The sequence below is a fragment of the Populus alba genome, chromosome 19 (genome assembly GCF_005239225.2).
Source record: "Populus alba chromosome 19, ASM523922v2, whole genome shotgun sequence".
Taxonomy (NCBI): domain Eukaryota; kingdom Viridiplantae; phylum Streptophyta; class Magnoliopsida; order Malpighiales; family Salicaceae; genus Populus; species Populus alba.
In genome coordinates, this window is record NC_133302.1 from 18,397,386 (window position 1) to 18,423,538 (window position 26,153).

The 26,153-nt window shown below is 33.4% G+C and overlaps 4 protein-coding genes across 5 annotated transcripts; 2 read left to right on the forward strand and 2 right to left on the reverse strand.

Annotated features, from left to right (window-relative positions):
• Positions 1-3,036: 3,036 nt before the first annotated feature.
• Positions 3,037-6,767, forward strand: LOC118056492 (alpha-(1,4)-fucosyltransferase). Its single transcript, XM_035068713.2, has 3 exons — positions 3,037-3,810; positions 5,462-5,635; positions 5,771-6,767. The coding sequence occupies exons 1-3, from the start codon at positions 3,331-3,333 to the stop codon at positions 6,335-6,337; spliced, it is 1,221 nt and encodes a 406-aa protein (XP_034924604.1). The 5' UTR covers positions 3,037-3,330; the 3' UTR covers positions 6,338-6,767.
• A 166-nt stretch (positions 6,768-6,933) lies between these two features.
• LOC118056493 (uncharacterized) lies at positions 6,934-7,965 on the reverse strand. The gene is made up of 3 exons (XM_035068714.2): positions 7,802-7,965; positions 7,322-7,429; positions 6,934-7,206 (listed from the first exon to the last, which is right to left on the reverse strand). The coding sequence occupies exons 1-3, from the start codon at positions 7,937-7,939 to the stop codon at positions 7,099-7,101; spliced, it is 354 nt and encodes a 117-aa protein (XP_034924605.2). The 5' UTR covers positions 7,940-7,965; the 3' UTR covers positions 6,934-7,098.
• A 3,063-nt stretch (positions 7,966-11,028) lies between these two features.
• On the forward strand, positions 11,029-14,167 carry LOC118056494 (protein disulfide-isomerase 5-2). Its single transcript, XM_035068716.2, has 5 exons — positions 11,029-11,378; positions 11,673-11,776; positions 11,909-12,279; positions 13,145-13,452; positions 13,623-14,167. The coding sequence occupies exons 1-5, from the start codon at positions 11,145-11,147 to the stop codon at positions 13,926-13,928; spliced, it is 1,323 nt and encodes a 440-aa protein (XP_034924607.1). The 5' UTR covers positions 11,029-11,144; the 3' UTR covers positions 13,929-14,167.
• Positions 14,168-15,096: 929 nt separating this feature from the next.
• LOC118056495 (receptor homology region, transmembrane domain- and RING domain-containing protein 2) lies at positions 15,097-21,393 on the reverse strand. Of its 2 annotated transcripts, none has more exons than XM_035068717.2 (4): positions 20,881-21,393; positions 20,243-20,470; positions 17,501-17,905; positions 15,097-16,044 (listed from the first exon to the last, which is right to left on the reverse strand). In XM_035068717.2, exons 1-4 carry the CDS (start codon positions 20,999-21,001, stop codon positions 15,485-15,487), a joined length of 1,314 nt encoding a protein of 437 aa, XP_034924608.1. In that variant the 5' UTR covers positions 21,002-21,393; the 3' UTR covers positions 15,097-15,484. The 2 variants fall into 2 exon arrangements, with proteins under 2 accessions (XP_034924608.1, XP_034924609.1); XM_035068718.2 differs by having other exon boundaries at positions 17,501-17,917.
• Positions 21,394-26,153: the final 4,760 nt, after the last annotated feature.

A 26,153-nucleotide genomic window follows, 5' to 3' on the forward strand; every position in this document is an offset into this window, starting at 1 on the left:
GTTGAATCAGAATTTTAAAATAATTTTATGTAAATTCTCTAACATTGCAACATTAACTAATTCTTTAATTAAGGAGAGTTTATTATTTTATTTGTCTATGAGTGGAAAAGATTTTGTTGTCTCATTTGTCATTCTTTCTGGATGAGGATACATAGTTTTAAAAGCCAATTAATTTAGAGTTGGTATTAATTAAATAGAAAAATAAAAGAAAAAAAACCCAGTTAACTTAGTGACTCGACAAGAACAGGTTAACAACAGTTGATTTTTGTTTTTTATTCTTTTACTAAAATGATGTTTTGATTTTTTTAAAAAAATAATTGATCTTAACGACCTGGTCAAAACCCGAGCATTGGACCGGCCAGCCACCAAACCGGATCTAAAAACTATACAAGGATATTTTTTTATTTTTATTTTTCAACTAGAATATTTGCTTGATCTTATTGGTCATCAATCAAATGTAAAAATGTGACGTGTATGTTTTTTTTATGATAATTTGTCTGCATCGAAGTGAAGGTGGTAGAAGAGAATTAATATAAAAATTTTTGTAAGATTATTTAAACTTCTTTTTTATTGAGATGGTTTTCAAATATAATATTTAATTATAAAGGAGTGCCACGATAACTAATTGCTTCACTATTAGGGAATTACTACGTTTTTTGGAACTTGGTTAAAATTATATTTTTTAAAAAAATTAAAACATTTTATTTAAAATAATTTTTTATATATTTTTTCATATCATTTTAATAAGTTTAATTCAAAATAATTTTTTAAAAATAAAAAAAATATTATTTTAATATATATTTTAAACCACAATTATATATAAAAAAGTGCACACGTAGTGTCACAACTCTAGAGCCTGTGCAAGTAGCAATATTTTAAGGTGTTTTTAGGATAGTTTCTTCCTAAAGTAGTTAAAAAAATAAACTAAATTTTATTTTATAAATTGTATAAGATAGGTTTTCAAAGAGTTTTTAACTCATAATGTACTGTAAGTTTTAGATTTGGGCTTATTTATCATCAGTTGCTTATGTACAAAACTAACATTACCTTCTATACCTAAAAACCTGAGATTCTTTCAGGAGCTTCACCATAAAGCTCCTTTTTCTTTCAATTAGCCCCCTTTTTTTTTTCAATTTCTTCTTCTTTTTTTCTAATTCCATACTCAGATTTTTTTTAAGTATTATCCGAGTTGTCTTTGAATCAATAAAATAAACTAAATCACATTAAAACAACTTCCATACAATTTAATTCTTTCAATTAGCCCCCTTTTTTTTCAATTTCTTCTTTTTTTTTTTAATTCCATACTCAGATTTTTTTTAAGTATTATCCGAGTTGTCTTTGAATCAATAAAATAAACTAAATCACATTAAAACAACTTCCATACAATTTAATTTTAAATTTGTGCTAAGTAAGGAGGTAAGTCAATAGTTTTTCTTTCAATTTCAGCATCATACTATGTTTACCTATCAATTGTATTGCCTTTAGACTGGCCAAATTGATTGGGTCATGTTAAGACAACTCTCACATAATTTAATTTTGAATTTGAGACGGATAAAAAGTTAGGCTGAGAGGTTTTTTCTGTTAATTTCATCCTTTTTTTTTCTAAATTTTATTCTTAGAATCTTTTTACTGGTTAATCAGGTTGTCTTTGAACCGATTACATTGACTGGATTATGTCATGACAACTCCTACACAATTTAATTTTAAAATAGAGTTAGGCAAGAAGTTAGATCGAGAGATTTCAATGTTAACATGTTAGACTGAGTTTAATGATAATATCAAATAATTCTCTATAGTTTGAATATTTTTTTTATCATGTTCAATTTTTTTTTAATCTAACCCCAGCATTGCCTATAAACTAGTAAGTTGACTTAACTATTATGAGTTTAACATTTTCTATTCTTATTTAGTTTTTAATTAAATTATAATACAAGATACGCATTATAGGGCTTTGACAAACCTCACAAGGTTTTTATTTGAGTTTTAAAATGTTTTTTATAGTTTTTTAATAATATAAAATTTTAAATTGAGATGGTAATGTTGTTACTCATTTTTTATGAAAAGAAAACATAAAATAAAAAAATCCAAAAAACAAAAGAATATAAATAAAGAAAATCCAGAAAATTGTCAAAGCTATTGGTGAAAGACCAAAATGACAAATGAAAAAGTTGGATGATCAAAATATATAAAATGACAAAATCATCAACTCAATTCTAATTGACAAATGGTACATTTGGTGGAAATACTTGTATTTAGGGTAAAGAAATAAAAATTTGGATAGATAAAGATTCAATGTGAATTTAAAAAGTCTTAATTAATTTTATTGAGGATTTAATTGCAAGAAAACTTAATATTTTAAGTCAATTTAGGTTTTAATTGAAAGAAAAAAAATCTGGAGGTAAATTTATAATTTTAAAGAGTTAATTTGATCAAATCATGAGTTTAATTGTATAAATATTAAATTTAATGGGTAATTCAAGACTTGATTGAAGAAATCCTAAACTAAGAATCAAACTAAAAAATACGTGATTGTGATTGTAGGGGTTGAAATTTATTAAATCAGGGGTTAAATTAAAAAAAATAAAAATTTAATAGTCATTTAAGATTCCAAGTGCATAAATAAAAAACCAAATAATAAGATGAAAATAGTGTTAAGTTTTAGAGCTAATAATTGAGTTTGACAAAAATAAAATTGATAATAATAATAAGAATAATAGAAATAATATAGATGATAATAATAATAATAATTAAAAATTATTTACAGTGAGATAATAATAATAATTGTGAATGAGTGGTAATGATTAAAATGATTGATAAAGTTGTTAGTAGATAAATTATTTTATTAAATTCTATTAGCCAAAAATATTTTATTTAAATTGTTTTTATGTTGAAACATATTAAGTTAACTAATTATCTAATAAAATACTTTAGGGAAAATAAACATAAAAAAAAAAACATTTTCGTGAAATTATTTTTAACAAAACAATATTTGCCGTCTCTCAAATTAGCCATCAAAATTGAAAATTTAAGAAACAACGGAAAGAGTAGAATGCAAGATAAAAAAAACAGAGTGGACTAGACTTAAGACTAGATCCATCTTTGGCCAAACTTGTTCAGGTGTTAACTGCTCTTTGTTTAATGTTTGTATATTTTCAACTCTCGTTCTCCTCTGTCTTCACGAACAACAGATGTATTAAAACCAGAAGAAACTGCAGATCTAAAAAAATATCTGAAAGAAAAGGATCCCATTTTAAGTCAAAACTCCAAAAATCTCCTCTTTCTCTCCGTAGAGAAAGAGAAGATAGACCCAGTTGAAAATTCTGTTTCATCATGCAATTAAAACCCCTTAATACTTACACAATCACACTAATGCTGTTCTTTACAATTATTATCCTTTTTTTCTCAGGTTTTCTTGAATTTCCATCCATAACAACCTCAATTACCTCACCTGTTAAAGCCCCAAACTTTCCTGTCAAAACAACACCAGATCCTTTCACTGATCTGTTCGTTGCTTTCAAGAAATGGGACTCTCAAGTGGGTTGTGTTCAGTTTAGAGAGAAACACAAGAATTTGGGGTCGAAGGGGTCGAATGGGTCTGCTTCTTTGCAAATTGTTGATGGTGATGTGGGGTGTAGTGAGTTGAAGATGGAGCATGTTAATGTTTTGGTTAAAGGATGGACTTGGATTCCTGGCAATTTGGATAATTTATATTCTTGTCGTTGTGGGTTGAGTTGTCTGTGGACGAAGTCTTCTGTTCTTGCTGACAAGCCTGATGCCTTGTTGTTTGAAACAACTACTCCTCCACTTCAGGTATTTTGTTTTGAAACAAAATTTGTTTGTTTGGAGATTTTAAGTTTTTTTGAATTATAATCAATACATACATGTATATGTTGTTAGAAACCTGTGGTGTAAACTTTTAGATAGACGCCTTTTTTACTTTGTATTGCTTAAATGATATATAAGATTATGTTTCTAATAATCAAGTGATGACAGGTGAGCATCAAATAGGTAGGATACGGTAATTAGTGAATGAGATCTTGTAGTGTTTAGAAATGTGGTTTTGTGCTCATAATATTATTTAAACATTTTTGTTGTTTGGTCCAAGTATCCGTGCCCTCCTTTTACTGGTAGCTAATTTCTTTGATACAATGATAGGATTTGAAGTTGAACCTAAGATTCCTACATTGCCTATTGGAACTGGTTTTTGGATATAGACATAGAACTGATGGTTGAGGTTTGACTAGTTAGACAGATTTTGCAGCATATTGTTTGGAACAATTTTATTGTTAAAGATGGCATTCTGAGTCCAACAATCTACAAGTTGTACACGGTATGATTGGTATTTGGGAACAATGTTGTCCACATCAATATTTGTGTCCATAATTCTAGCTTATGTAATGTTCAGGGAGGTCTGTTCTGTAGTTTATTTGATCTGGATTGCTTTTCATAGATTGAGGAGGAAGCGTGTAAGTCTTTGCTTTGGAACATTTTAGGGGGATTATATCAATATCAAATGATTCAAACTATGGGCATCTATAGACTCAGAAAAAACACTTGGACCGAGTGCCTTATTTATAAGAATGCAATGCTCATATCTAACAATGGGAATTTTGATGTGAGAAAATCTTTATATAGTTTTGTTGAAAGGTAAAGATAAGCAGGAGAAGATTGATTTCCTTGAGAGATATTTGGAACACCAAAGTTCTCTCTTGATGCCTTTTTTTCTCACTCAGGTGGCTGCTTGGGTATAATTTTACTAGTCATGAACTTCATCAGTGGGGAAAAGTATGATAAAAAAAAAAAAAAAAACAATGGGGAAGGTGATGCATACGAGTGCTAGCTTTGCAAGGAAATAGTTGAGTGGCTGTTCGTTCCTGCTTTGTGGCTGTGATTAGCTTGAGTGTTTGGTGAACACCTTTTTGGCACCCCAAAACAGTCTTTTTTTTATTATTATTATCTTCCAAAAATTGTAGAGAGCTGATTTTAGAAAAAAGAAGGAAGATGCTTTTTCTGCACAAATAGCTGTGTGGGCACTGCAATGACATAGTGAAAGAGATCCTGAATCTGATACTCACTTGTTGCTCCTCTGATTCTAATCTTGAACTTTGTGGTAGTAGATATATGACCAAATTCCATATGCTGTATACCATATGCTGTGCAGAAAAACTATTTAGGCGAATTGGCAAGCATCAGTACTGCAGCTGGCAGTGCTCTGGATTCTGGAATTTCGACATCTTTGTATAATGACATGTGGTCATTATTACTCTTTCTGTTGTTAACAATGAAAAAGAGATGATCACCCTGCTGCAGTTTTTTTACTTGTCACAAGATGTTGGATCCTCTCTGGTTGTTTGCTCAGTTAGCCTGGTTTAGTTTTTCCATGTAACTTGTGCATCCCTATTTTGTTCAATTGTTTTTCGTAGCCTATTTCAAATTGGCAATTTTTATTGTGTTTTGTTAGAGGCACAATGGGGATCCCCTTCGTGTTTACATGGATCTCGAGGCCGGCAGGAAACGCTCTGGTCGTGAGGATTTATTTATCAGCTATCATGCAGAAGATGATGTTCAGTCAACATATGCTGGTGCACTCTTTCATAATGGTCGAAACTATCACGTGTCTCGTCGTAAGGACAATGTAAGTGTTGGGCCTATGCTCATTCCTTGTTCTGTTCTTTTTGCTAGATTGCTTTTAGTTTTTCAGTTTCCATTGAAATTATGTTATTGCCAGTAAAGAAACTTGTAGTTGATTTCATTTTTTTTTTCTTCCAAGGATACACTTGTTTATTGGTCTTCGTCGCGCTGTCTTGCTGATAGAAACCGGCTGGCTAAGAGCCTTCTCAGCTTGCTGCCTCACCATTCGTTTGGCAAGTGCTTGAACAATGTTGGCGGGCAAGACATGGCCCTTTCTTTCTATCCTGAGTGTGCCAATGATGCCAGTCTCAAACCAAAATGGTGGGATCATCTGCATTGTGCCATGTCTCATTATAAGTTTGTTCTTGCCATTGAAAACACCTGGACAGAGAGTTACGTGACCGAAAAGCTATTTTATGCCTTAGACTCTGGTTCAGTTCCAATATACTTTGGCGCACCCAATGTTTTGGACTTTGTTCCTCCACATTCAATAATAGATGGGAATAAATTTAAATCCATGGAGGAATTGGCTTCTTATGTCAAGTACCTAGCTAATGACCCTGTAGCCTATGCTGAATACCATGCATGGAGAAGATGTGGTGTATTGGGTAATTATGGAAAGACTCGGGCAGCAAGCCTTGACACGCTGCCTTGCCGATTATGTGAGGCCGTTAGCCGGAAAGGTGGGAGAAATGCTAGAGCTTAGTGGAATTCTGTTAATTCTGATCTCTTTTGGATTGCTTTCAACAACTGTCATGGTGAATCCATGATTTTGCTACTCCCAGTGGATGGATTGGTATTAGTTGTACACAAGCAAGAATAACCTTTGTAGAAAGCAGGAATACACGATAGGGTATATATATTCAATGGGTGAGTCCATTATCATTTTCCTCGATGAAATTGTCTGGTTTAAGTGGGTATGATCTGTATGCAGCATGATTGATGGATCTCATAGATTACTTCGAACCAGACTTTTCATCTGTAGTTTTCGGCTTACCCCATACAAAATGTTGACCTAAACACCAGCTCATTTAGAAAAGCCTGTACGATTATTTTCTTCTTTTCTCCCAGTTTTCCTGTTGCAAAACATATTTTGGCATTGTTTTTATCAACAGAAGTACTTATTTATTTGGTAACAGGTTGATCATAACTTCTCAACTGAGCAAATGAGTTGTGTGTTTTGTCCCATGTAGTGGCGTGTGTGTGTGGTTAGTTGGATTTTGGTGCTGCGTTTAGTAGTGCTTGACACCAGCAGTTTGAGCGAAGAACATAAAATATGTTTTGCTTTAGAAGATGCTTTGCTCCAAGTGGTGTGCTTTTTACTTGTTTTCTGTGACACAAGCTATACCTTACTGTCAAACAAGCATGGATTGAAAAAAAAAAACACTAAAGGAAATGATAAATTGCCACCATATGGTGAAGAAGAAGAAGCTAGTGCATATACAATTATATTGAGTTGGAAGCCTTTCAAACATCAGGTCTCACAGGGTCCTCGTTGTCTTCTTTATGAAATTTCCACACTGAAGCCATTATTCCCATTGAAGCTGAAGATTTAGCCTTCCCGAGCTGTTGAACCTGAATTGTCACTAGCCATGATCATCCATCAATAAAAGCATTGATAATTTAGAAACAAGTTACAAATAACATGTTTAGAAACACAGTGTCTGTAAATAAAAAGAAAACGTCTCACCTTTTGTCTAGGCTTGCTCTTTTGGATCTTCACGGTCTTTAATTCTTCAGGTCTGTTTTTCAGATATTCCTTCAACTGCTCATCATTCATAGCGTCAATCTTGTCAGTCTGTCGTGGAAAAAAGAAATAATTAGAGTGCTTAAGTTTTTATTTTCTGGAGAACAGAAAACATGAAACGAATCAGAGGTTGAAGTTCTACAAACATGAAAATTAAAATATTTTCTATTTTCCATTGTCCTCACTGTCGTGTGGTGAGTGAAAATTTAAACTTTTTACAAGAAAAAAAGAGAAAAAATGCTACTTGTTCCAAAAATTAGCTCATTTCTAAACACTGGTTGCTGTGATGGCTCAAAAACTGCTCACTGTCAACACTATAGCTGTTCCTTTGCCCTGCCTTCCTTGAAGCGACACAATTGGTGTTGCTACTTAAGAAGAAGAAGAAGAAATTAGAAAATAAAAAAAGGGTTAAATGATTTGTACCCATGCTCTAAGATCTTCAATATCTTTTACCAAGACCTCTTCTTCTCTGTCAGCAAGATCTTTTTTCTCTTTCCATGAAATAGCCACAGGCTCTGTAGCTATCTTCTCTTTCTTCTTCCCTTCTCTCACAGTAGACATTGTTTGGTAACTCCAAGAAACACAATATAGCAAAGTGATGTCAATACAGTAACGGCTGCCCATGTTTTCCTCAGCTCGCCACTGCTACGTTATGAAAAAAAAAAAAAAAGAAGAGGTTGATGCATGAAATTTAGGGCGAAAACAGGAAGCTACCAGCAAATTGATCACATGAACAATAAGTTAGTGAAAATAACTGTGGATGAAATTTAATTAATCAGGTTTTAATTTATTTTTTTAAAGATTATTAATTCGAGTTTTATAAATTTCTGGGTTATTAAAAGTTTATATAATCATTAACTTCAAGACTTGTAAAATTAATTAAGATATGCGCAAACTAACTCAGACACCTACATTAATAATAATAATAATAAAATAGAGTGAAAATTATTTATAAGATTAAGATTCCATGTAGTCAATGGATATACCAATAAAATTCCTAACATTAATTTATCAAATTATTTTATTGTGATGTATAGAGAGACAAACAATTCATTTGATAAAGATTAAGAAATCAAACTGTGAAAATTAGAAAAATCCACAAACACTTAGTATATCAATATCAATATCAATATCTCATTGAAAATTAAAAAAGAAATTATATTTAATGGTATAAAAATCCCTCATCGTAACGGCTAGACTGTATCACGAGAACATCAAGCAGTACTGTTACAAGTATTTTTCATCCTTTCAAGAAAATGGTGGAGGTCAAGCATCCTTTCAATATATACGTTTGCAAACATAACAATAGCATCAAAGAATGGTAGTGAAATTGGATTTTTTTAATCCAATGGTTAATCCAATTGTTTAAAGTAAAAAGAAGCTCCCTTGAATTATGATGATATCATGAAAAAACTATATATATAACTTTGTTTTCTTGGGTGCGATCCTACGCAAAGATGTAATATAAATAGGTTTGGTTATTCCTAAAAAATAAAGTATTTTGTTGAAAAATAGCAATCCCTTCAATTTGGCTCAATTAGATCTCACTTAGAGTTAACCGGGTCAATCGAGTCACAAATTGAACTAGCTAGTCATCCAAATTTAACTATATCAGTTTTCAAAATTATTCAAATAAAAAAAATATAAATAAAAGTTAGAAATTTAAATTTGAGAAAATAAATTATTACAATTGATTCAAAATAAACAAAATATAAGTATGCGTCTGACTAATGACCAATTTTTTTTTTTAAGGGGCAGGAAGTGAGGGTTAAAGTTTTTTTTATCTCAAAAAATTTTCTACAACTTGTTTTTGTTTAAAAGAACATCATAAAGATCTCATTAACTCTTTTTTAGCTTAAAAAAAATCTTTAATCAGTCAAAAAATACAAAATCAAATTAAGTAAATACTTCTCCAAACTTGATTTACATTTTCCAGCAAGAAGAAACACTCAAATCATCACCATAACAATACTTTTTATAAAATAAATTTATTAATATTACGATCAATTTTTTTCGTTGTCAAAATATATGTCATATCAACTTTCTTTTTATTTTTTTATTCTCTAGCAATTTTCTCTGTTATCTATCAACACTTAAAAGACATAAATGTTCAAAAAATAAATTTTAAGATCAAAATATAAATTCTTTAAACTTCAAGTAGATAAATGCATAAAAAATCAAACTAAAATTTTCTACGCCTCTTAAACTTCAAGGACCGGATAAATACAAATCAAACTAATTTTTTTCAATTTTCATCTTCAATTCATAGTGGATATTTTCTCCGACATTTAACATAAGAGAGAACATATAAAGAGAAGTGATTCCTAATGAAAAAGACAGGCACGTCCATAGTAATTAAAACGTGACATCGTGAAAAGTAATGTATATTAAAAGTTAATATTTTTTAGTTTATAGTTGTAATAAAATTAAGACTACCACAATAATTCGGGAGATGTATTTGAAATTTATCTAATTACTTTATAAATAAAAAAATTGAAGCCTCAGAGACTACAACAGAAGAAGGAAAAATAAACCATATTCATTCACAACCGAACCGGGTCATAAGACATCATAGAGGATCACTGACTTAGCACAGTACAATGTTTTTTTATTAAATAATACAGCACGAAAAATATATTTCAAGAAATAATATAATTTAAATAATCACAAGTTTTATGTGCCATTCTTTTAAATATTAAAATAAATTGATATTTTTTTGAAATAAAAAAAACCAAGTAAAAAATGAAAAAAATCTCAAAAAAAACACATTGACGCATAATATTATTAATTTTTTTTTTGACAATCTAACATTGATATAAAATAAAAATAAATTTGAGATGTGTAATTTAATTAATTATGTTTTATATATTTTTTTAAGAGATTAGTAATTTGAGTTTTATAAATTTTAAGAATATTAAAGATTTATATAATTTTTTATTTTAAAGTTTTAGAAGATTAGTTGAGATGTGTATAAACTGATTTAGGTAATTATAGTTAAAAAAAAAATTAGTGGGGGTTTAATGCAGATTTAGTCTACGTGTCGTTGCCCTGGACACCTAGACAAAAACCTTCCAAGTTGACAAATGGTGTACCTTTTACGGAGCTTCAAATAACAAAAGAAGAAGATACAAATTCAAAAAGATCTTCTGTGTAAGACACGTGGGATATCAATATTTATTTATATTCCCATTTTATTTTTTATTTGATTTTTCTTCAGAAATACTACCCCTTCATGTACGCAGGTATCAAACTACGTGGTAGATCTAACCCAAGTCTTAACTTTGGTCAATGAAATTATTAAAAAAAAAGAGAGTTTAACCATAGTGTAAGAGAGGTTGTTTGATGTTATATTTCTATTTATGTTTGAATATTTTTAGCATGAAAATAATATTTAATTAATTTATTTTTTTAGTGTTTTTTTTATATTTTTAATATATTGATATTAAAAATAAAAAATTATTTTAATATATTTTTAAATAAAATATTTTTAAAAATCAAATACACAACTATTCAAATACACAATAAATAACATAGTAAACTTTTTTCCAAAACATTTTAAAATTATTAATTATTAAAATAATATAGCGGCTACGATGAATGTAAATATCTAAAAAGAAAAAAAAAAAAAATCCAAACCAATCTCTTTCTTAATTTTACCAAAATCAACTTTATTTTGAAAATTGACAAATTCCAGAAAAAAAACAAAAAAACAAAAGCAGTGTGAGTTTGAAGTTTGAACAGCGTCATCATCCATCCGTCGAAGGACATGACGACGAGGCGATCACCTTTGATCCTTCTCAACACTACACCTCTTCTATTACTAGTATTATTATCATCATCCATAATCTCTCCAGCAGAATCAACAACACCACCTGAGAAAATAAATACTGTGCTAGAGCTAGATGAATCAAATTTCGATTCAACTATTTCCACCTACGATTATGTCTTCGTCGACTTCTACGCCCCTTGGTGCGGCCACTGCAAGCGTCTCGCTCCCGAGGTATCTATCTCTTCCTCTGTGTTCTTCTTCTTCATCAACGAAGCTTTGCTAGATAATATTTTGAATTGATCTCACTTTTTTTATGTGTTGAATTTTGCTCAATCTGATTTTTTACTGATTCGGTAATTTAGGTCGAGCAGTTTTAATTTATGGATTTTGATCGAATTGAAGAAATTTAGGGTTTCATTTTTCTTTTAATTGGCGACGTTGCTTGTGTATTTTGTTATTTTCAACTTGTATTAAACTTTGGTGTTACAATATATTATTTAATTAGTTCAATTGTTTTTCTTACAGTTAGATGTGGCTGCTCCCATTCTTGCCGAATTGAAGAAACCTATAGTCATAGCCAAAGTGAATGCTGATAAGTATACCCGGCTTGCTAGGAAACATAAAGTCGAGTACGTATCATCTTCTACTTTTTTGTATTTTGTATTTCTATGATACTGCGGGGGTTTAGATAATGAGTTTGTGTTGCCAATTTCTGTATCATGATGTTTAACTACTACTTGTCTTTACTTTGATTGATGCAGTGGGTTTCCGACCCTCAAGATTTACATGCATGGCGTTCCAACAGAATATTATGGACCCAGGAAAGCAGAGTTACTTGTTCGTTTTCTGAGGAAATTTGTTGCTCCTGATGTTACTATCCTTAATTCAGACTCTGCTATAAGGGATTTTGTTGAAGAAGCCGGGACACATTTTCCTATATTTATAGGTTTTGGTTTAAATGAGACTGTGATGTCGAATCTAGCCATAAAGTATAAGAAGAAGGCTTGGTTTTCTGTAGCAAGTGATTTCTCAGATGATGTCATGGTACAATATGATTTTGACAAGATTCCAACTTTGGTATGTATTCATCCAAGTTACAATGATCATACCGTCTTTTATGGGCCTTTTGAAGGTTTGTTTTCATCCTATTACCTATGAATTAGTGTTAAGTTTATGTATTCTGTCCTTACCAATGTGTTATTTGCAGTTTTCTCTAAGAATTTCAACTGTTAGTGTTTGCTTATTTGATGATGGCCTGATAGATATCTCATGTTCTTGACTATCCGGTACTTGTGTCTAGATACCATCAGCTTCAAAGAATGGAACTTAATAATAAAAAATACTGCTGGCAATCATAATAAAAGGAAGAATACCTTGTTATTTCTGTGTGCTTCTTTTGTGTTTGTACTGTCTTTGCATTGTGCACCATTTCCATGGTGGAATTTGCATACTATAAGCTGGATTAAATTGGGATAATCATAGGGTTACATATTTGTTTCTGTATTATGTATAAAGATTGGTATACCATTTAATAGTTTCAAATATTGGTAGATGCATCATGTGTGTGCAGAAAAGGCGTTTGAGCAAGAAAGGCTACCTGACTGATAATTTGCAATATTAGAAAATTGTCATTGCATGGTATATATATCGCAAACAGGGAACATGTCTTCACTGAGAACTCAACGTAGAATACTGAATTTTTTGCTTAGAAAATTGTGTTGGAGTACTAATTCTGAGTTTAGGTCAAATATTACCCTGTTCAATTGAGTAGCTCATTTATCACTCTCAATTGAGCTTAGTGTGGTATATTTTAAAAGCCCATAGGGTACCACAAAGAAGGATTGATGGAACCTAGACAAGCAGGTGCTTGCATGTTCAGATTCTTGCTCAATTATCATCTTGCAATTTTCCTTGTTTATTTCTTTCTTGATTGATCACTTTTTCTTTGCTGCTTTACATAATTATAAGCTGTTCTTACCTTTCTATTAAACCTGCAGAGGAATTTATGGAGGAATTCATAACGCAAAATTCTCTTCCTTTGGCTGTGCCCATAAACTCTGAAACATTGAAGGTACTGAAAGATGATCAGAGGAAAATTGTCCTAACCATCTTGGAGGATGATTCTGAAGAGAAATCTCAAAACTTGATCAAAATATTGAAGGCTGCTGCATCAGCAAATCGTGATCTGGTATTTGGTTATGTGGGGGTTAAACAATGGGAAGAATTTACTGAGACATTTGGTGCCAATAAGGAGACAAAACTACCAAAAATGATTGTTTGGGATGGAGATGAGGAGTATCTTTCAGTAAGTACAGCTGCTGTAATACCATAGTCAAATACCATATTTCAAATCTCTTGGAACTTCTAATCTCCATTAATTAGTTTCGTATTTTACTGGCGTCTTTTTACCTATATAGTATATCATGAAGAGAAATAATACACGCCCTAATTTTTTTTTTTTTTTTAATGGTGTAGGTTACTGGTTCAGAAAGCATTGAAGAGGAGGACCAGGGGTCTCAAATCTCACAATTCCTTGCAGGATATAGGGAAGGAAGAACGGAGCGGAATATAGTTAGTGGTCCATCGCTGTTGGGCTATATTAGTTCGCTGATTGGAATTAGAACTGTGTACATAGTTGTGTTTTTGGTGGCAATGGTGATGTTCATCCAGCATATTAGCAAAGAGGAACCTCTAAGGGTTGGTACTCGGGACCAAGCTGAACCAGTGACAAGCACCGAAGCTGAAAGGACAGGGTACAGACCTGAAGATAAGCAGGACTAGATTCGGTAATGTACTCGGGGATACCGTAGGATGAATCAAAAGACAGCGGTTATACAGTAGGAAAGCAACCACAGACTTCTAAGTTATTCTGAATTTCCTAGATTTGATAGAGAATGATCTCTTCCTTGAATTCTGATGTGCTTAAATAAGACCTCTTTTGAGTACTCATGTTCATCAGCTTTTGCACACGTTTGCAAAGTCGATGATTGTGTTTTGGGTATAAACCTATTTTTTTTCCATGATAATTTTTCCAACTGACACACTTTCTCCAACACAAAATAGGAATGACAATATCCTGGTACATATCTGGTTGAGGGTGGTATTTGGGTCGGTAGTGTCTTGAGCATAATTTTAAGACTTGGTTCGGTTCAAGGTTCAGGTTTAGGTTCAGGTTTTGGATTTTGACCGGGTTAATTTTTTTTTTAAAATCAAAACAATATTGTTTTAATTAAAAAAAAAATTAAAAGTTAACGGGTTTGTAACAGAGTTTTGCCGGGTTGTTGGGTTAATTTGCTATGTCAGCTGGTTCACATTGAATTTTTTTTTTTTTTTTAATCCGGTCTGGTTTCAGCCTAGAGCTATTATCACTTGTACAATTGGAACAATATGAATTCATGTTTTTACAAAAGGATGCAAATCTTGAGGGTGGGTTGTGGCTGAGCTGTGGAGGAGGTTGAGAATGAAAGGTGGAGGTGGCTTGCGGTTGTGATAGTGAATTTTAGAGTTTGAGTCTTCGGAAGATAACAGACTTTCTCTAATGGGGATTCCTCAAGAAGACATGAAAGAGTGCAAGAAACCCTCGGCTCCACTAGCAAACACGGGTCCAAAAAAGCTTCAAATAGGATAAAAGTGAGGAGAAGGTGATTGATTTGGCCAGGGAGAGATCAACGAGAATCCAGATTTGAGTCGGTGCCAAAAAGGTGTTAAACATGGATGATTCATCAAGGAATTGTTTGAGAATATTTGAGAGTATAATTCCGGTTATTTTTTTAAAGTATTTGTCAGTCAAAAATTTTAATATATATTTTTCGAGTGAAGATTCAAATAGGAACAACAAACCAGAGGTTACTGGAAATTGCAGTCCACAATCGTACTTTATTATTTTGCTTTTATATTTAAATCTTCAAGTTCCTTATCGTCACGCAAATCTCCAACTGCAAACTCTACATGGTACAACGGTTAGGGCCTCTGGGGCTAACTATATTGATCAATACGACTATTCAAAAGATTAAAATTAACAACCCAATACAGCAGGAACACACTCAAACATGGTGATGAGTAAGAATCCGCCAGACCTCATCTGTCAGGACCAGAACTCTCACTTGAATATTGATAAAAAAGACATCTGTATGCTACAATGTACAAATCAAGCAGAGAATGAATGCCATACTGATATGGCATGGGAAGACGACCGGTTTATATTCAGAGGAACCCGAGCTGCGATGCCATAAGGTGTGAATCAGAGGTGCATAGAATCTGACATGGTGGTTCACATCCCGCAGTTGTGTGCACTGTGCAGTTACTCAAGACTCCCCACTCGCATGTTATATTTTCATCTAGCAATCCGGAAGAGAATGGGCAGAGGCAAATGGAGAGAAACTTGCAGCAGACTCACTGCAATGCAATGGGCGTGGCTGATGACTAGAGCTAACCAAACTTGGTGAGGCATTACTTGGGCTAGGTATATATGCAGACATGTATCTGGTGTTCAATGGTGAAATTGATGGGTAGCCTAAAGAATGGGCTGAAACCAAGAAGGAAGCACGGGATCTTTGGGAAGACATGTTCCTCAGATCAGCTGAGCTCTGGCTTAGAGTTCCGGAAGGTGAGTGCCGATAGGATCTGAGAGACTGCCGGGCATAAGGAGTGCTAGAAAGAGAGGGAATATAAGAAACTGAAGGGGTCCTTGATGGGGTAATTTGTATGGCAGTTGATGTTCCAGATCTAAAAGATGACAGCATGGATGATGAAGCCAAAGAGGACGGGTTGGATGAAAGCAATGGTGTGGATTCTGTTGCTGGTGGTTCACCTGTGCTAGTTCTTGCATCGCGCTTGCATACTGGACAAAAGGTCCTCCATGTCGTAAGCCAAGAATCCACACAGAAAGCATGGAATTCTGCACGAGGTTTGAGAATATATGATTCAGTTAATGGAGATATGAGCAAATAATACAAAACCTGTCAAAAGCTTCAAGAAGATGCTAGCATTATTTCTAATTGCAGAGTGAAAGGGGTTATGAAAATATTCCTATTATTAACTATTAGATAGAAATACATGCTGCCATAAAAACGTCAGCCACAACTGGTTTGTTTGGTTGCATTATTTAATTATGGCATTGAAGTGTACATGCGCAACTCAAATCCTAAATATATGTTCTTACACCATGCTATCTAAGAGGACATCTTCTAGAGAATACTACAAACCTAAATTTTCTTTACCTATCTTGCACTCTCTTTGTTATTTTTGCTCGATAAGAGTGAAAATCAACCTTATACATTGACACATCAGAATTTTCATATCAGACTATATTAGATGAACAATTCTTCAAAAGGAGCTACTTTCAACTTTTTGATAATACGAATCGACAAAAAAGAAAAGGGGGGCCCTAGAACCTCGCATTTCTGATTCCATCATTTTGGATTTCCATTTCCAAAGTCGTTTAATGTTCGATTTTTATCATAAGAACTTTACCAGAATGTTAGTTTGCATTTACAGAAAATATAGCATAAAACAAGGTTGTCATCATACTAGTCATATAAATCTACCATTCAATTTTCAGTTCACTTCCTATCTCTGTTCCAAGTTTTACTAAATTTGCAATCACTAGATCAAGTTCAAATCCTACTTAATTCAGCTCTAATATATTCCTCACATATCCAACTTTTCTGCACCAATTACCTGGCTGCATCTTTGATGCTATTGAAAAATTACCTAGAAGAATGTCTCTATGGTACATCCATTTCACTAGGTGTTAATGCCAGAAAGGCTAGCATGATTTACAATCAGCACATTCCGTAGATAACCATAAATAAAGAAGACTGACAAATAAGATGGAAAAGTATTTTCTTATTACTTTTTCCAAAATTGTTCCTTTCAGGTACAAAGTATACCGTGCTCCAAGAAACAATTGCAAAATACATCTCAATATTTTCAATTGCTCACTACGACATTATAGAAAGCCCTAACCACTGAATCACTGTTAATGGCAAATATTTTTTATTTCAAAAACTTCCCTTGCTTAGCCCCTTCCATGCTTGAGTGGGTTCGGGGTCCAAAAAAATAAACTTGTCTGGTATACCAGCATCAGCCATAATAACATGGGCAACCAGCGCAACTAAGTCAAAGAAGATGTCAACCTGACTTGAAACACCTAGCAATTTTTGCAGTCGCCACTTCTCAAAATTCTATTACCCCTCCAAACTATCTTGAAAACATATTTGAAATTAGAGTGGCTACACACTAAACCCACAACCTTTAAACAGCATGAAACATATGCCACAAACAAAGTAAATGTATTAAATAAGCAAGTATATCATTGTTGTTAGGAAACCAAGGGAAAAAAAAAGGCTTACTGTGTCGACATGGCAGAATCCTGAGTTTTTCTCCAACAGTATAATCTTCAAGGCATATGGCGCATGTAGTTGAAGTACAATTATCCTCTAGAACAGAAGTAAATGTGAGGCTTGGCATTGCCTTCACTAAGCGGCTGCTCATCCCATTGAATTCCCGTACACGGGAAGAGCGAGGACGCTCTCTTCTTACGCGATGCCTGCGGACAAAGAAACAGGTTGCCAATACTGCAGACATTGCGAGAAGAGATATGAAAGAGATTGCCATAATAGACCATGCTGAATTTTCAAAGCTTGGGATTATCCACAGCTCCAAGTCAGTCAACCCAGCATATTTCTTAAGCGTTTCGCCTGATGTTTTAGAAACAAAGACGGCAGGTATTGTTACACCAGCTGAGTTTCCTGCCACTGAAAATTTTCCTGCATTCTGGATTAGGATTTGCATGATAACTAAATAATTTGTTGTCATTTATAAATGAGAGTGAGAAAGAGAGAGATTTGCTGCCCAAAGAACATTAGCAAATTAGAGAACAATAGAAAAGGGGCTATTCAAACAAATTTCTAGGTACTTTACTAAGGATTTACTTACTCCAAGTTTTGATTAGAAAGGTCCAACAATTCACACAACAAACTTATAAGCAACAATTCAACCTGCTCTGCTGATTAGTAACAAGAGTGAAAAAAATACGAGTATGCCAAAGCTGTGGTTTCACCAGGGGAACAAATCACACATATAAGTTTTCACTTTTCTCATATGGCTGGCAGCAACATCACGAATTTATTAAGCCACTTAGTTTGCCTTTAGTATTAGCTGAAAAATATGGGGGAGAATGTTATGGGGGTAAGAATTAAGGGTGATGTGTTAAGGGTGTAAAATGTGTCAAAGAGGTGAGGTATTAATGGTGTTCGGTAGGACTTGAATGAATTATGGGTAATAGAGGATCCCTGTACAAATCAAATCAAATTCTAAATTAAATATAATTATTAAATAATATATATTTGTGGTGCAAAAGGGAAGTGGAAGAAAACAAAGAACAAATTAGTAGAAAGTTAAAAAAAGAGAGGCAAAGTTAACATTTAACCCCTTTTGGCAGTTAAATGTTATCCTCCTTGGAATTCTCCCCTCCCTGAAAAATCATACTAAACACAAGGAGGTGAAATGGATAACTTTTCACCACTTTAACCCATATCAAACATATCCTTGTTGATTGTTGGGAAAAACTGGTGCACAACTACTATGAATATCCACAGAAGCTAAATTCAAAGGGCAGAGCATGAATCAATAGGCACAATATCAACACTCGAACTTAGAGATTGTTGCCAGCAAGAAAGTAACTGCCAACGTGAAGGGATGCTCTAAACAAACATCAAGACCAACTACCAGATTGTTTCTCATTTGTTCAAAGTGTCTTTTTACAAAATAAGCTAAAAGCACAGGACTATAATATGAAGGAAAATTCTCACAGAAGTTGGTGGATCTAGGATTTGCAACAGATCATCATCAATAATTTAAGGGTTTCAAAACTATGAAAGCAGCCTCAAAACAGCAGAGAAAAATGGATGCTAATTACCATCTATGATAGAGCCCACCACACACCAGTGCCATACTCCATGCTATAAGGCTAATGTCCCTCTTATGAGCCCTTTTATTAGCGATTAGCAACTATAGATACTGAAATTTTATATATCTATACATAATGGGACATCAGTTATGTAATGGATTATGGGTCCATGACATCACACCTATTTTACAACAGGGTGAAATGCTATGTAGCACTCTGCACCACCTGTCACACAACGCCTAATACAGTAAAAAAAGTTAGTTCTTTCAAAACAATTCTCCACCCACTTGGTTTCAGTTGAATACATCAGAGGATTGCAGTTAATAGCTTTATATCATTAGATTAGTGCATAAGCAGCAATTTTTATTAATTCATGTTAGTTCTTTCAAAACTAGGATCCACCCACTAAGTTTCAGTTGAATACATCAGAGGATTGCAGTTAACAGCTTTAAATTAGTGCATGCAACAATTCTTTAATAATTCACAAGTTCAGCAAGGCAACCACTGCTAAAAATTTGAAACCACGACTTCTTCAACAACATGCTAAAATACCTAAAGGCCCTTGTTGCTATGGCAGTCAAAACAAGGTTGAGACTCGAAAAGAAGGAAGGATATACCAAATCTCATAATGGTCGACGAATTATTCATTGTTTTCTTTTGCAGGTTAGTTGGAAAGCAGCAATACTCCCTCCTGGTAACAGATCTGCTACCCAACTCAGAGGGTAAAAGAAAAACAGATTCTAGTGAACAGCCGTATATGAGTCTAATGTTCAATTAAACACCTTAGAAGAACCAGAAATTCATAACAATGAACTTGTACAAATTTTGACATTCTTTTTCCATTTAAGATGGATGTAAAATTACCAGCAAAAGTTTTGAGCTAGGACAAGGAATCACATTGCTAAAGTAAGTCCAGCATACAAGTAGCTATTGCACCAACCCTAACAAGTTTGTTCACGAAATCCAAGGAATGTGAGACAATGGTGCAGTAACAAAGAAGAATTATATTTGGAGCAGACCCTTCTACAAACACGAAGTAAATAAGCATTCATATGTTGGGGACAATTTTAAGAATCAATCCGTAAGATTCAACAAGTTCTCATGGCAATAAAGATTCATGTTAGTAATAACAAATAACTAAGCACTGGATAAAAATCATTTTTCATATAGGAAATGGTCTTACTTGCGACTAAGATTCCTTCTTCATTGTCATAGATAATAGCAGCTTTGTAACCTGCCTTTTGTGCTCTTCTAACTTTATCCTCAAAGCTGCATCCTCCTCTTATAATCAACACAAATGGAGAGCTACAATTGGAACCCTTTTCAAATTGATTGGTCAAATCCGAGCACGCATCAATAGGCTCTGCCAAATACAACACCCCGCATTCACCTGAGCCCTTTATTGCCGGAGCTGAATTTAACAACAAAACCAATAATCAGCATGGATACATAGATATGTAAGAAAATATGAGCTTACAGCATTCTGGCATCAACAATTCTTAGATTCAAGATCCTCAAGTGTGCACATAAACCCAATATTCTAACATAATCTAACTAGCCCTTTTTTTAGCAGATTAAAATCAATAATATTTTAAACTCGATTTGTGTTTTCGATATTTAATTAATAAGAGCATAAAAAAAGCCTCAACTCTTTGAGATACCCAATTAGCATATTAAAGTCTAATTCAATGAAAAGTTTCAATCTTTTCAGCTTTAGAAATAAAAGTCCCTCACTTTCTTTCATCTTCCTTCACTTCCTTAGCAACCAAAAAACAAAACAAACATTAGAGAGAGAGAGAGAGAGAGAGAGAGAAAACTCACCGAAATTAGCTTCAATATCATCGAAAGCCATGGTAACATTATTGCCAATCAAAAGAACATTACCTGATGCCACCCAACAGCAACTCAACAAAGACAACAATAAAACTACAACACCTTCCATTGATAAAGAAGACAAAAATGGTCCCTTTATTTCTCGCTATGGTTTATGTTAGGGTTTTGATTTTGATGAGAATGGATACATCAGCTTCCATCTTTCGATCCTGATTTTGGGCTTTGATACTTTTTATAAATCATATAAAGGCTGTTTTTCACCAGGGTAGAGAGAGAAAATGCTTCAAGTAAGAAATTGAAAGCTCTGTAGAAGTGTCTATTTTCAGGTCCCCTAAATTTTATCTCATTGTGTGTTGCTGGATGGCCATAATAAACTAATGTAATTTCTTGGTTTTTATTATTTAATTAGTTTGGAGATTCATGATTTTTTATAATTGATCTTGCTATGATCCTTAAGGCATCCTAGAAGGTGTCTCTAGATCAGTCCAAAGATGATGTGTGCTGTGGATGAGGAGCAAGGCAGCAATGAATTTTGTATTGAACAAGTGGGCCACTTGCACAGTCAGAAGGTCGCCCCCATGCACTCGGTTGATTGATTATTTTTATTTAGTTTGTGGGCGTTTGGTCGCTGTCTTTGTTTAGTTTATTTCTTCTAGAGAAAGACAAACACATGGGTGAGCTCATGCATGATAATCATAACTTCAGAGTGGTACAATTATAATATTAGGGCAATAATGTTCAATATGTGGTGGAAACGATGGATGAGCTTTAACATCAAGAATAACAAGTTTTCATTTAATGTGTAAAAAACATGAAAAACAAACTAAAATCTCGAAACTTGTCTGTGCTTTTAGAAAAGATAAATAGAAAAAAAAGACCAAGACAGAACCCTCCTGAAACAACAAACTCATTAACATTAAAAATAACAAGTTTTCATAGCTGAAAAATATGTGTATCAATATAATCTAGGATATTGTCCTTTAATTACATATATATTATGGTCGCCCTATAATTAATTAGTATATTAGCTCAGTACGGGCCTTCTACTTGCTATCTTCCTATTTGTTATTTTTGGCCAAAGTCTAAGCACCATTATCAGTTTGGAATTTGTTTGCTGCCATATATATATAGTCGAATGATCAGCACTATAAATCCTCCACTAGTAAACCATTTTTCCATTTCTGTTTTATAATCTTCCTCATTTCAATTAAATGTTCAAAGATATATCACGCAATAGTTTTTCTCCATTTTCTTTGGTTTATTTTGCTTCGCACAGTTAGTTTTATTACAAACTGCTATGGGACATACGAGATATTGCGAAGATGCATGGTGTAAAATTAGACAGCTCAACTTGTAAAGAAACTTGGCAAGCTGGGCATACGTGGCTTGCTCTTGATACTTATGTACATGGCGGTGAAGGTCATGTAGCATCACAAACAAGGACTCATTAAGATTTGGGTAGATAACGCAGTAGCAGCAAAAGTGAAAAGAAATCCATATATGTATATATAAATAGCAGAATCTCAAACTACATCCAAGTAATCCAGTGGCACAAACTTACAAATACAAGACAGGAATTGAGAATGTTCAAATAGATGAAACAAAATCAGAAACAAACAACTGAATAACTCCCACAACTCCCTATATAAAAACATCAATGTAATGGCAACAGACCACTGCTCATAAGGTATGTAATCATAATCAAGGATAATGAATTAGTTTCCAGGTGGTGGGGAGAGGAATGGGAAAGAGGGAATTGTGGTTGGGATAGTGGGGAGTGAAGGCATGCTTGGCAATGGAGGCAAATTAACCTTCGGGACACTTGGCATGGTGGGTAAGCTAGGAAGGGGAGGCAAAGCTGTAGGTTTAGGTAGAGATGGTTGGGTTGTGGGCAGGGTTGGGATGGCAGGCAAAGGTGGCAATGTGGGCTTGGGCATATTTGGCACCGGTGGGAGAGGTGGTAATTGGAGGAGATGGCGAGCAGCCAAGGCTACATCGATGCCTGAGGCGGCCAAAGCAAGGGACAAAGCAAAGATGAAGCACTTGAAGTAAGCCATCACCAGTAGATGTTCTTGCTCCTCAAAATTTATGTAATGGCTTCGTAATGTTTTGAATGAGAAAAACAAGATCTGCCTTGGACTTATATAGTAGAGAAAAACTTCTGTTTCTTGGTTAGCTCACCTTCACATCCATCTTCCACATCAACGTGTCAAATGTAGTTCCAGTTGGTGAGATTGAAGTTTGAATACACGCCAAATACTATTATTATACGTATAGATCACAAGCCCTCATATTATCTCAAGAAAGATTGTGGCCCTCTGATACGAGACAACGAGGAATGTCCATGCCTGCCTTTGCTAGGTGCTGTGCTCTAAAGCTCAAATGTTAGATAGCCCATCGATGCAGATTACCATCCTTTTGACCTGGCTGTTTCTATGATATAGTTTTTAATATATAGTTCATGCACAGCTACATTTGTTGACTTTGAAGACAACACGCTGGGAAGATGAACTACCAAATAACTTTGAGGGAAATGGGTTCACCCTTTTTCCTAACCAAACCGAGTTCACTCGTCACCTAATATATGTGGCCGAGTTGCCAAATCTATGAAAATCACAAACTATGTAAGCCCAATACCAATCTTATTTGCGACGCAGATCACTACAGAGTTTTTCAACGAAGGTGTGTGCACGAACGCTCTGTTAAAGATGGCCTCTTTCAAGTGCTTCATTCTCACTTTCTTCATTGCTCTGTCATTTTCAAACGTCCATGGTGTTCTAGCTGCCCGCCATCTTCTACAAATACCACCTCTGCCTTCAGTAACCCAACCATCTCTACCCAAGCCCACGCTGCCTCCACTTCCTAGCTTGCCCACCGTGCCTAGTATCCCTAGGGTTACTCTGCCTCCATTGCCAAGCATGCCTAAGCTCCCAACTATCCCAACCACAATTCCTTCTATCCCATTCATATCCCCACCACCTGGAAATTAAGTGTTGGAGCATGTTCATCTCCATAAGAGAAAGAACTTGGACTATTACCATTGCTTTGGAACATGTTTGATAGCTAGATATTTTATACGTACATGCTTGAAGATCATTTGAAGATCTTGCGTTGGTTGCTCTAGTCTCTTTATTTAATCATTTGTCAGCTTCTTTCATCCCGCTACTTGTGTCTATACTGTTGGTTCCTGTAATTTTATGATCATTGGTTCCTGTACAATTAAAAGACGGTCGATTTCACTGTTTTTTCATTCTTATACCTTTTGTTTTCTTTCAATCATACCCCCCTGTAGTCTAATTAAAAAAAATCAGGTTCGAAATTATGGAAAAAATACAAATTTTAAAGCTAGAGGACCACGTTCGAAATTATGGAAAAAATACAAATTTTAAAGCTAGAGGACCACCATGTAAAACATTGAGAAAACATTCAGTGAACTATACACTACCAACTATTTTTATTTTGATTTGAAGATTTATTTTTTTATGTTTTTAAGTCAAGTTAAAAAGAAAAGAGAGAAACTCGCTTGAAAATAACAAAGAAAAAAAATGATTGATTGACACCAATTTTAACCACAAAAAAAAATCAATCTTGATGTCAAATGATTTCATTTTATAAGAAGAGTTATATTATGCTTTCACCTTGCTTTAAATGGTAGATTTGAAGTTGGAAAGTTTTATCAATTCAAGTTGATTTTTCTTTGTTAGCTCATTTTTGAGTTATTTAATGCCATAAATAGATTTATTTAGATCTTTAAAGTTTTTTTTTTCATGTAAACAAGATTGAAAAATGAAATCTTAGGTCAAAAAATCATCTCTCTTTATTTTCTAGTCACCTTGTGGTGGTCAGATTATGAAAAGAAGATGATAAGTTTTCTATAGTAGCAAATAAATCGTCATTTATTTATTTATATATATATATATATATATATATATATATATGACAAGTTGCTCATCTTTTGTGAAAAGAAAAAAAAATTACTAGTCTAAGTGCACCGGTCTACCTCCCCACATTTCTAGACTTTTTTCTAACATGACTAGTTGTGCTGGGTCACTCAAGCCCACACGACTAAGTTGTTTTATACTAGCTATTTAGATTTTTTTGATCTTTTATTTTATTTTATTTTTAATTATATTATTTTAAAAAAAATATTACTGAATCTTATTTTTTAATATTAAATTGATTATAAATAATTTTTTTAATTATATAATAAAATATAAAAATTAATTTAATCTAATAAAGTTCATAATCTAGCTTCAACCAGTGGCTTCAACCAGTTAAACTGGTAAGATCAAAACCCAAATATGTTCATCCCCAAGAAAACTTACAAGACAAGGAAACGTTTGTGCATAGAAGAAGCTTCAATTTGCAATAAAGAACATGATATAGCTTCCACGTCTTCATTTCTAGATAGCAATATTGGATTGATGGATTCCAACATTTATCATGGATTCCAACTATAGAAATAAAAATTTTAATGTAACATAGTTATTGAATTGTTTGGGCCAGTGTAGTTGTTAATTATTTTTTAAAGTGTTTTTTATTTAAAAATATATTAAAATTTAAATGTAACAAGTTTTTTTTTTATCAATAAACTGTCAATTAATTGCTCTTGGAAACCAATGAATTAGAGTCCCGAGTTTATCTTTCGGTTCGGTTGTTCAAGTAGCATTCATGCAACATTTCCTTCCACGGTCTTTGTTCTATGAATAATTCTAATGGATAAGATTTCTTTACAAAATGAGTAGGAACTCTACACATTTTGATATTGCTTAACAATTCATTTTGAATGCTCTTTTTAATTTTCCAAATAGTGAAAAACATGTATATTTATAAAACCTATGATTATTCCAAAAATATAAAGATCAAACCAACTTACAAGGGAAAGGAAACGGTTGTTTTTCAAAGTATTTTTTATTCACAATTCAGTAAGAAGCTTCAATTTGCATATATGAAGTAACATGTATTTGGATTATTTCTAAAGTGACCACGTCTTCTGGATTTTGTGGGCTATATAATGTAGATGAAGATCATAAGACAAACTGTAGTGAAGAGTTCACCATGATGAACATTTGATGATATCAGGGTATGTTGGACCAAAGTCCCAACATGCTTTCCTCTCAAGAAGCTTTACATTGAACCTAGTTCTGCTATGATTTAGGTTGTCCAAGAAGAATCTGGATCATACATCAAGACTCATCACTTATCTATTAATTACTTCAAAAATTAAACACCCCGTGAATTGTGGTTTTCAATAAATTCAA

Excerpts from the sequence above, each read along its gene's own strand:
- LOC118056492 (XM_035068713.2), top strand. The coding sequence starts at position 3,331 with ATGCAATTAAAACCCCTTAATACTTACACAATCACACTAATGCTGTTC. Across the intron at positions 3,811-5,461 it reads CAACTACTCCTCCACTTCAG|AGGCACAATGGGGATCCCCT; the intron begins GTATTTTGTTTT and ends GTGTTTTGTTAG. Across the intron at positions 5,636-5,770 it reads TGTCTCGTCGTAAGGACAAT|GATACACTTGTTTATTGGTC; the intron begins GTAAGTGTTGGG and ends TTTTCTTCCAAG.
- LOC118056493 (XM_035068714.2), bottom strand. The coding sequence starts at position 7,939 with ATGTCTACTGTGAGAGAAGGGAAGAAGAAAGAGAAGATAGCTACAGAG. Across the intron at positions 7,430-7,801 it reads TTGAAGATCTTAGAGCATGG|ACTGACAAGATTGACGCTAT; the intron begins GTACAAATCATT and ends TTTCCACGACAG. Across the intron at positions 7,207-7,321 it reads AGAGCAAGCCTAGACAAAAG|GTTCAACAGCTCGGGAAGGC; the intron begins GTGAGACGTTTT and ends GTGACAATTCAG.
- LOC118056494 (XM_035068716.2), top strand. The coding sequence starts at position 11,145 with ATGACGACGAGGCGATCACCTTTGATCCTTCTCAACACTACACCTCTT. Across the intron at positions 11,379-11,672 it reads GCAAGCGTCTCGCTCCCGAG|TTAGATGTGGCTGCTCCCAT; the intron begins GTATCTATCTCT and ends TTTTTCTTACAG. Across the intron at positions 13,453-13,622 it reads GAGATGAGGAGTATCTTTCA|GTTACTGGTTCAGAAAGCAT; the intron begins GTAAGTACAGCT and ends TTAATGGTGTAG.
- LOC118056495 (XM_035068718.2), bottom strand. The coding sequence starts at position 21,001 with ATGGAAGGTGTTGTAGTTTTATTGTTGTCTTTGTTGAGTTGCTGTTGG. Across the intron at positions 17,918-20,242 it reads AGAAGGAATCTTAGTCGCAA|GAAAATTTTCAGTGGCAGGA; the intron begins GTAAGACCATTT and ends TCCAGAATGCAG. Across the intron at positions 16,045-17,500 it reads GATTCTGCCATGTCGACACA|AATTCCATGCTTTCTGTGTG; the intron begins GTAAGCCTTTTT and ends AACCTCGTGCAG.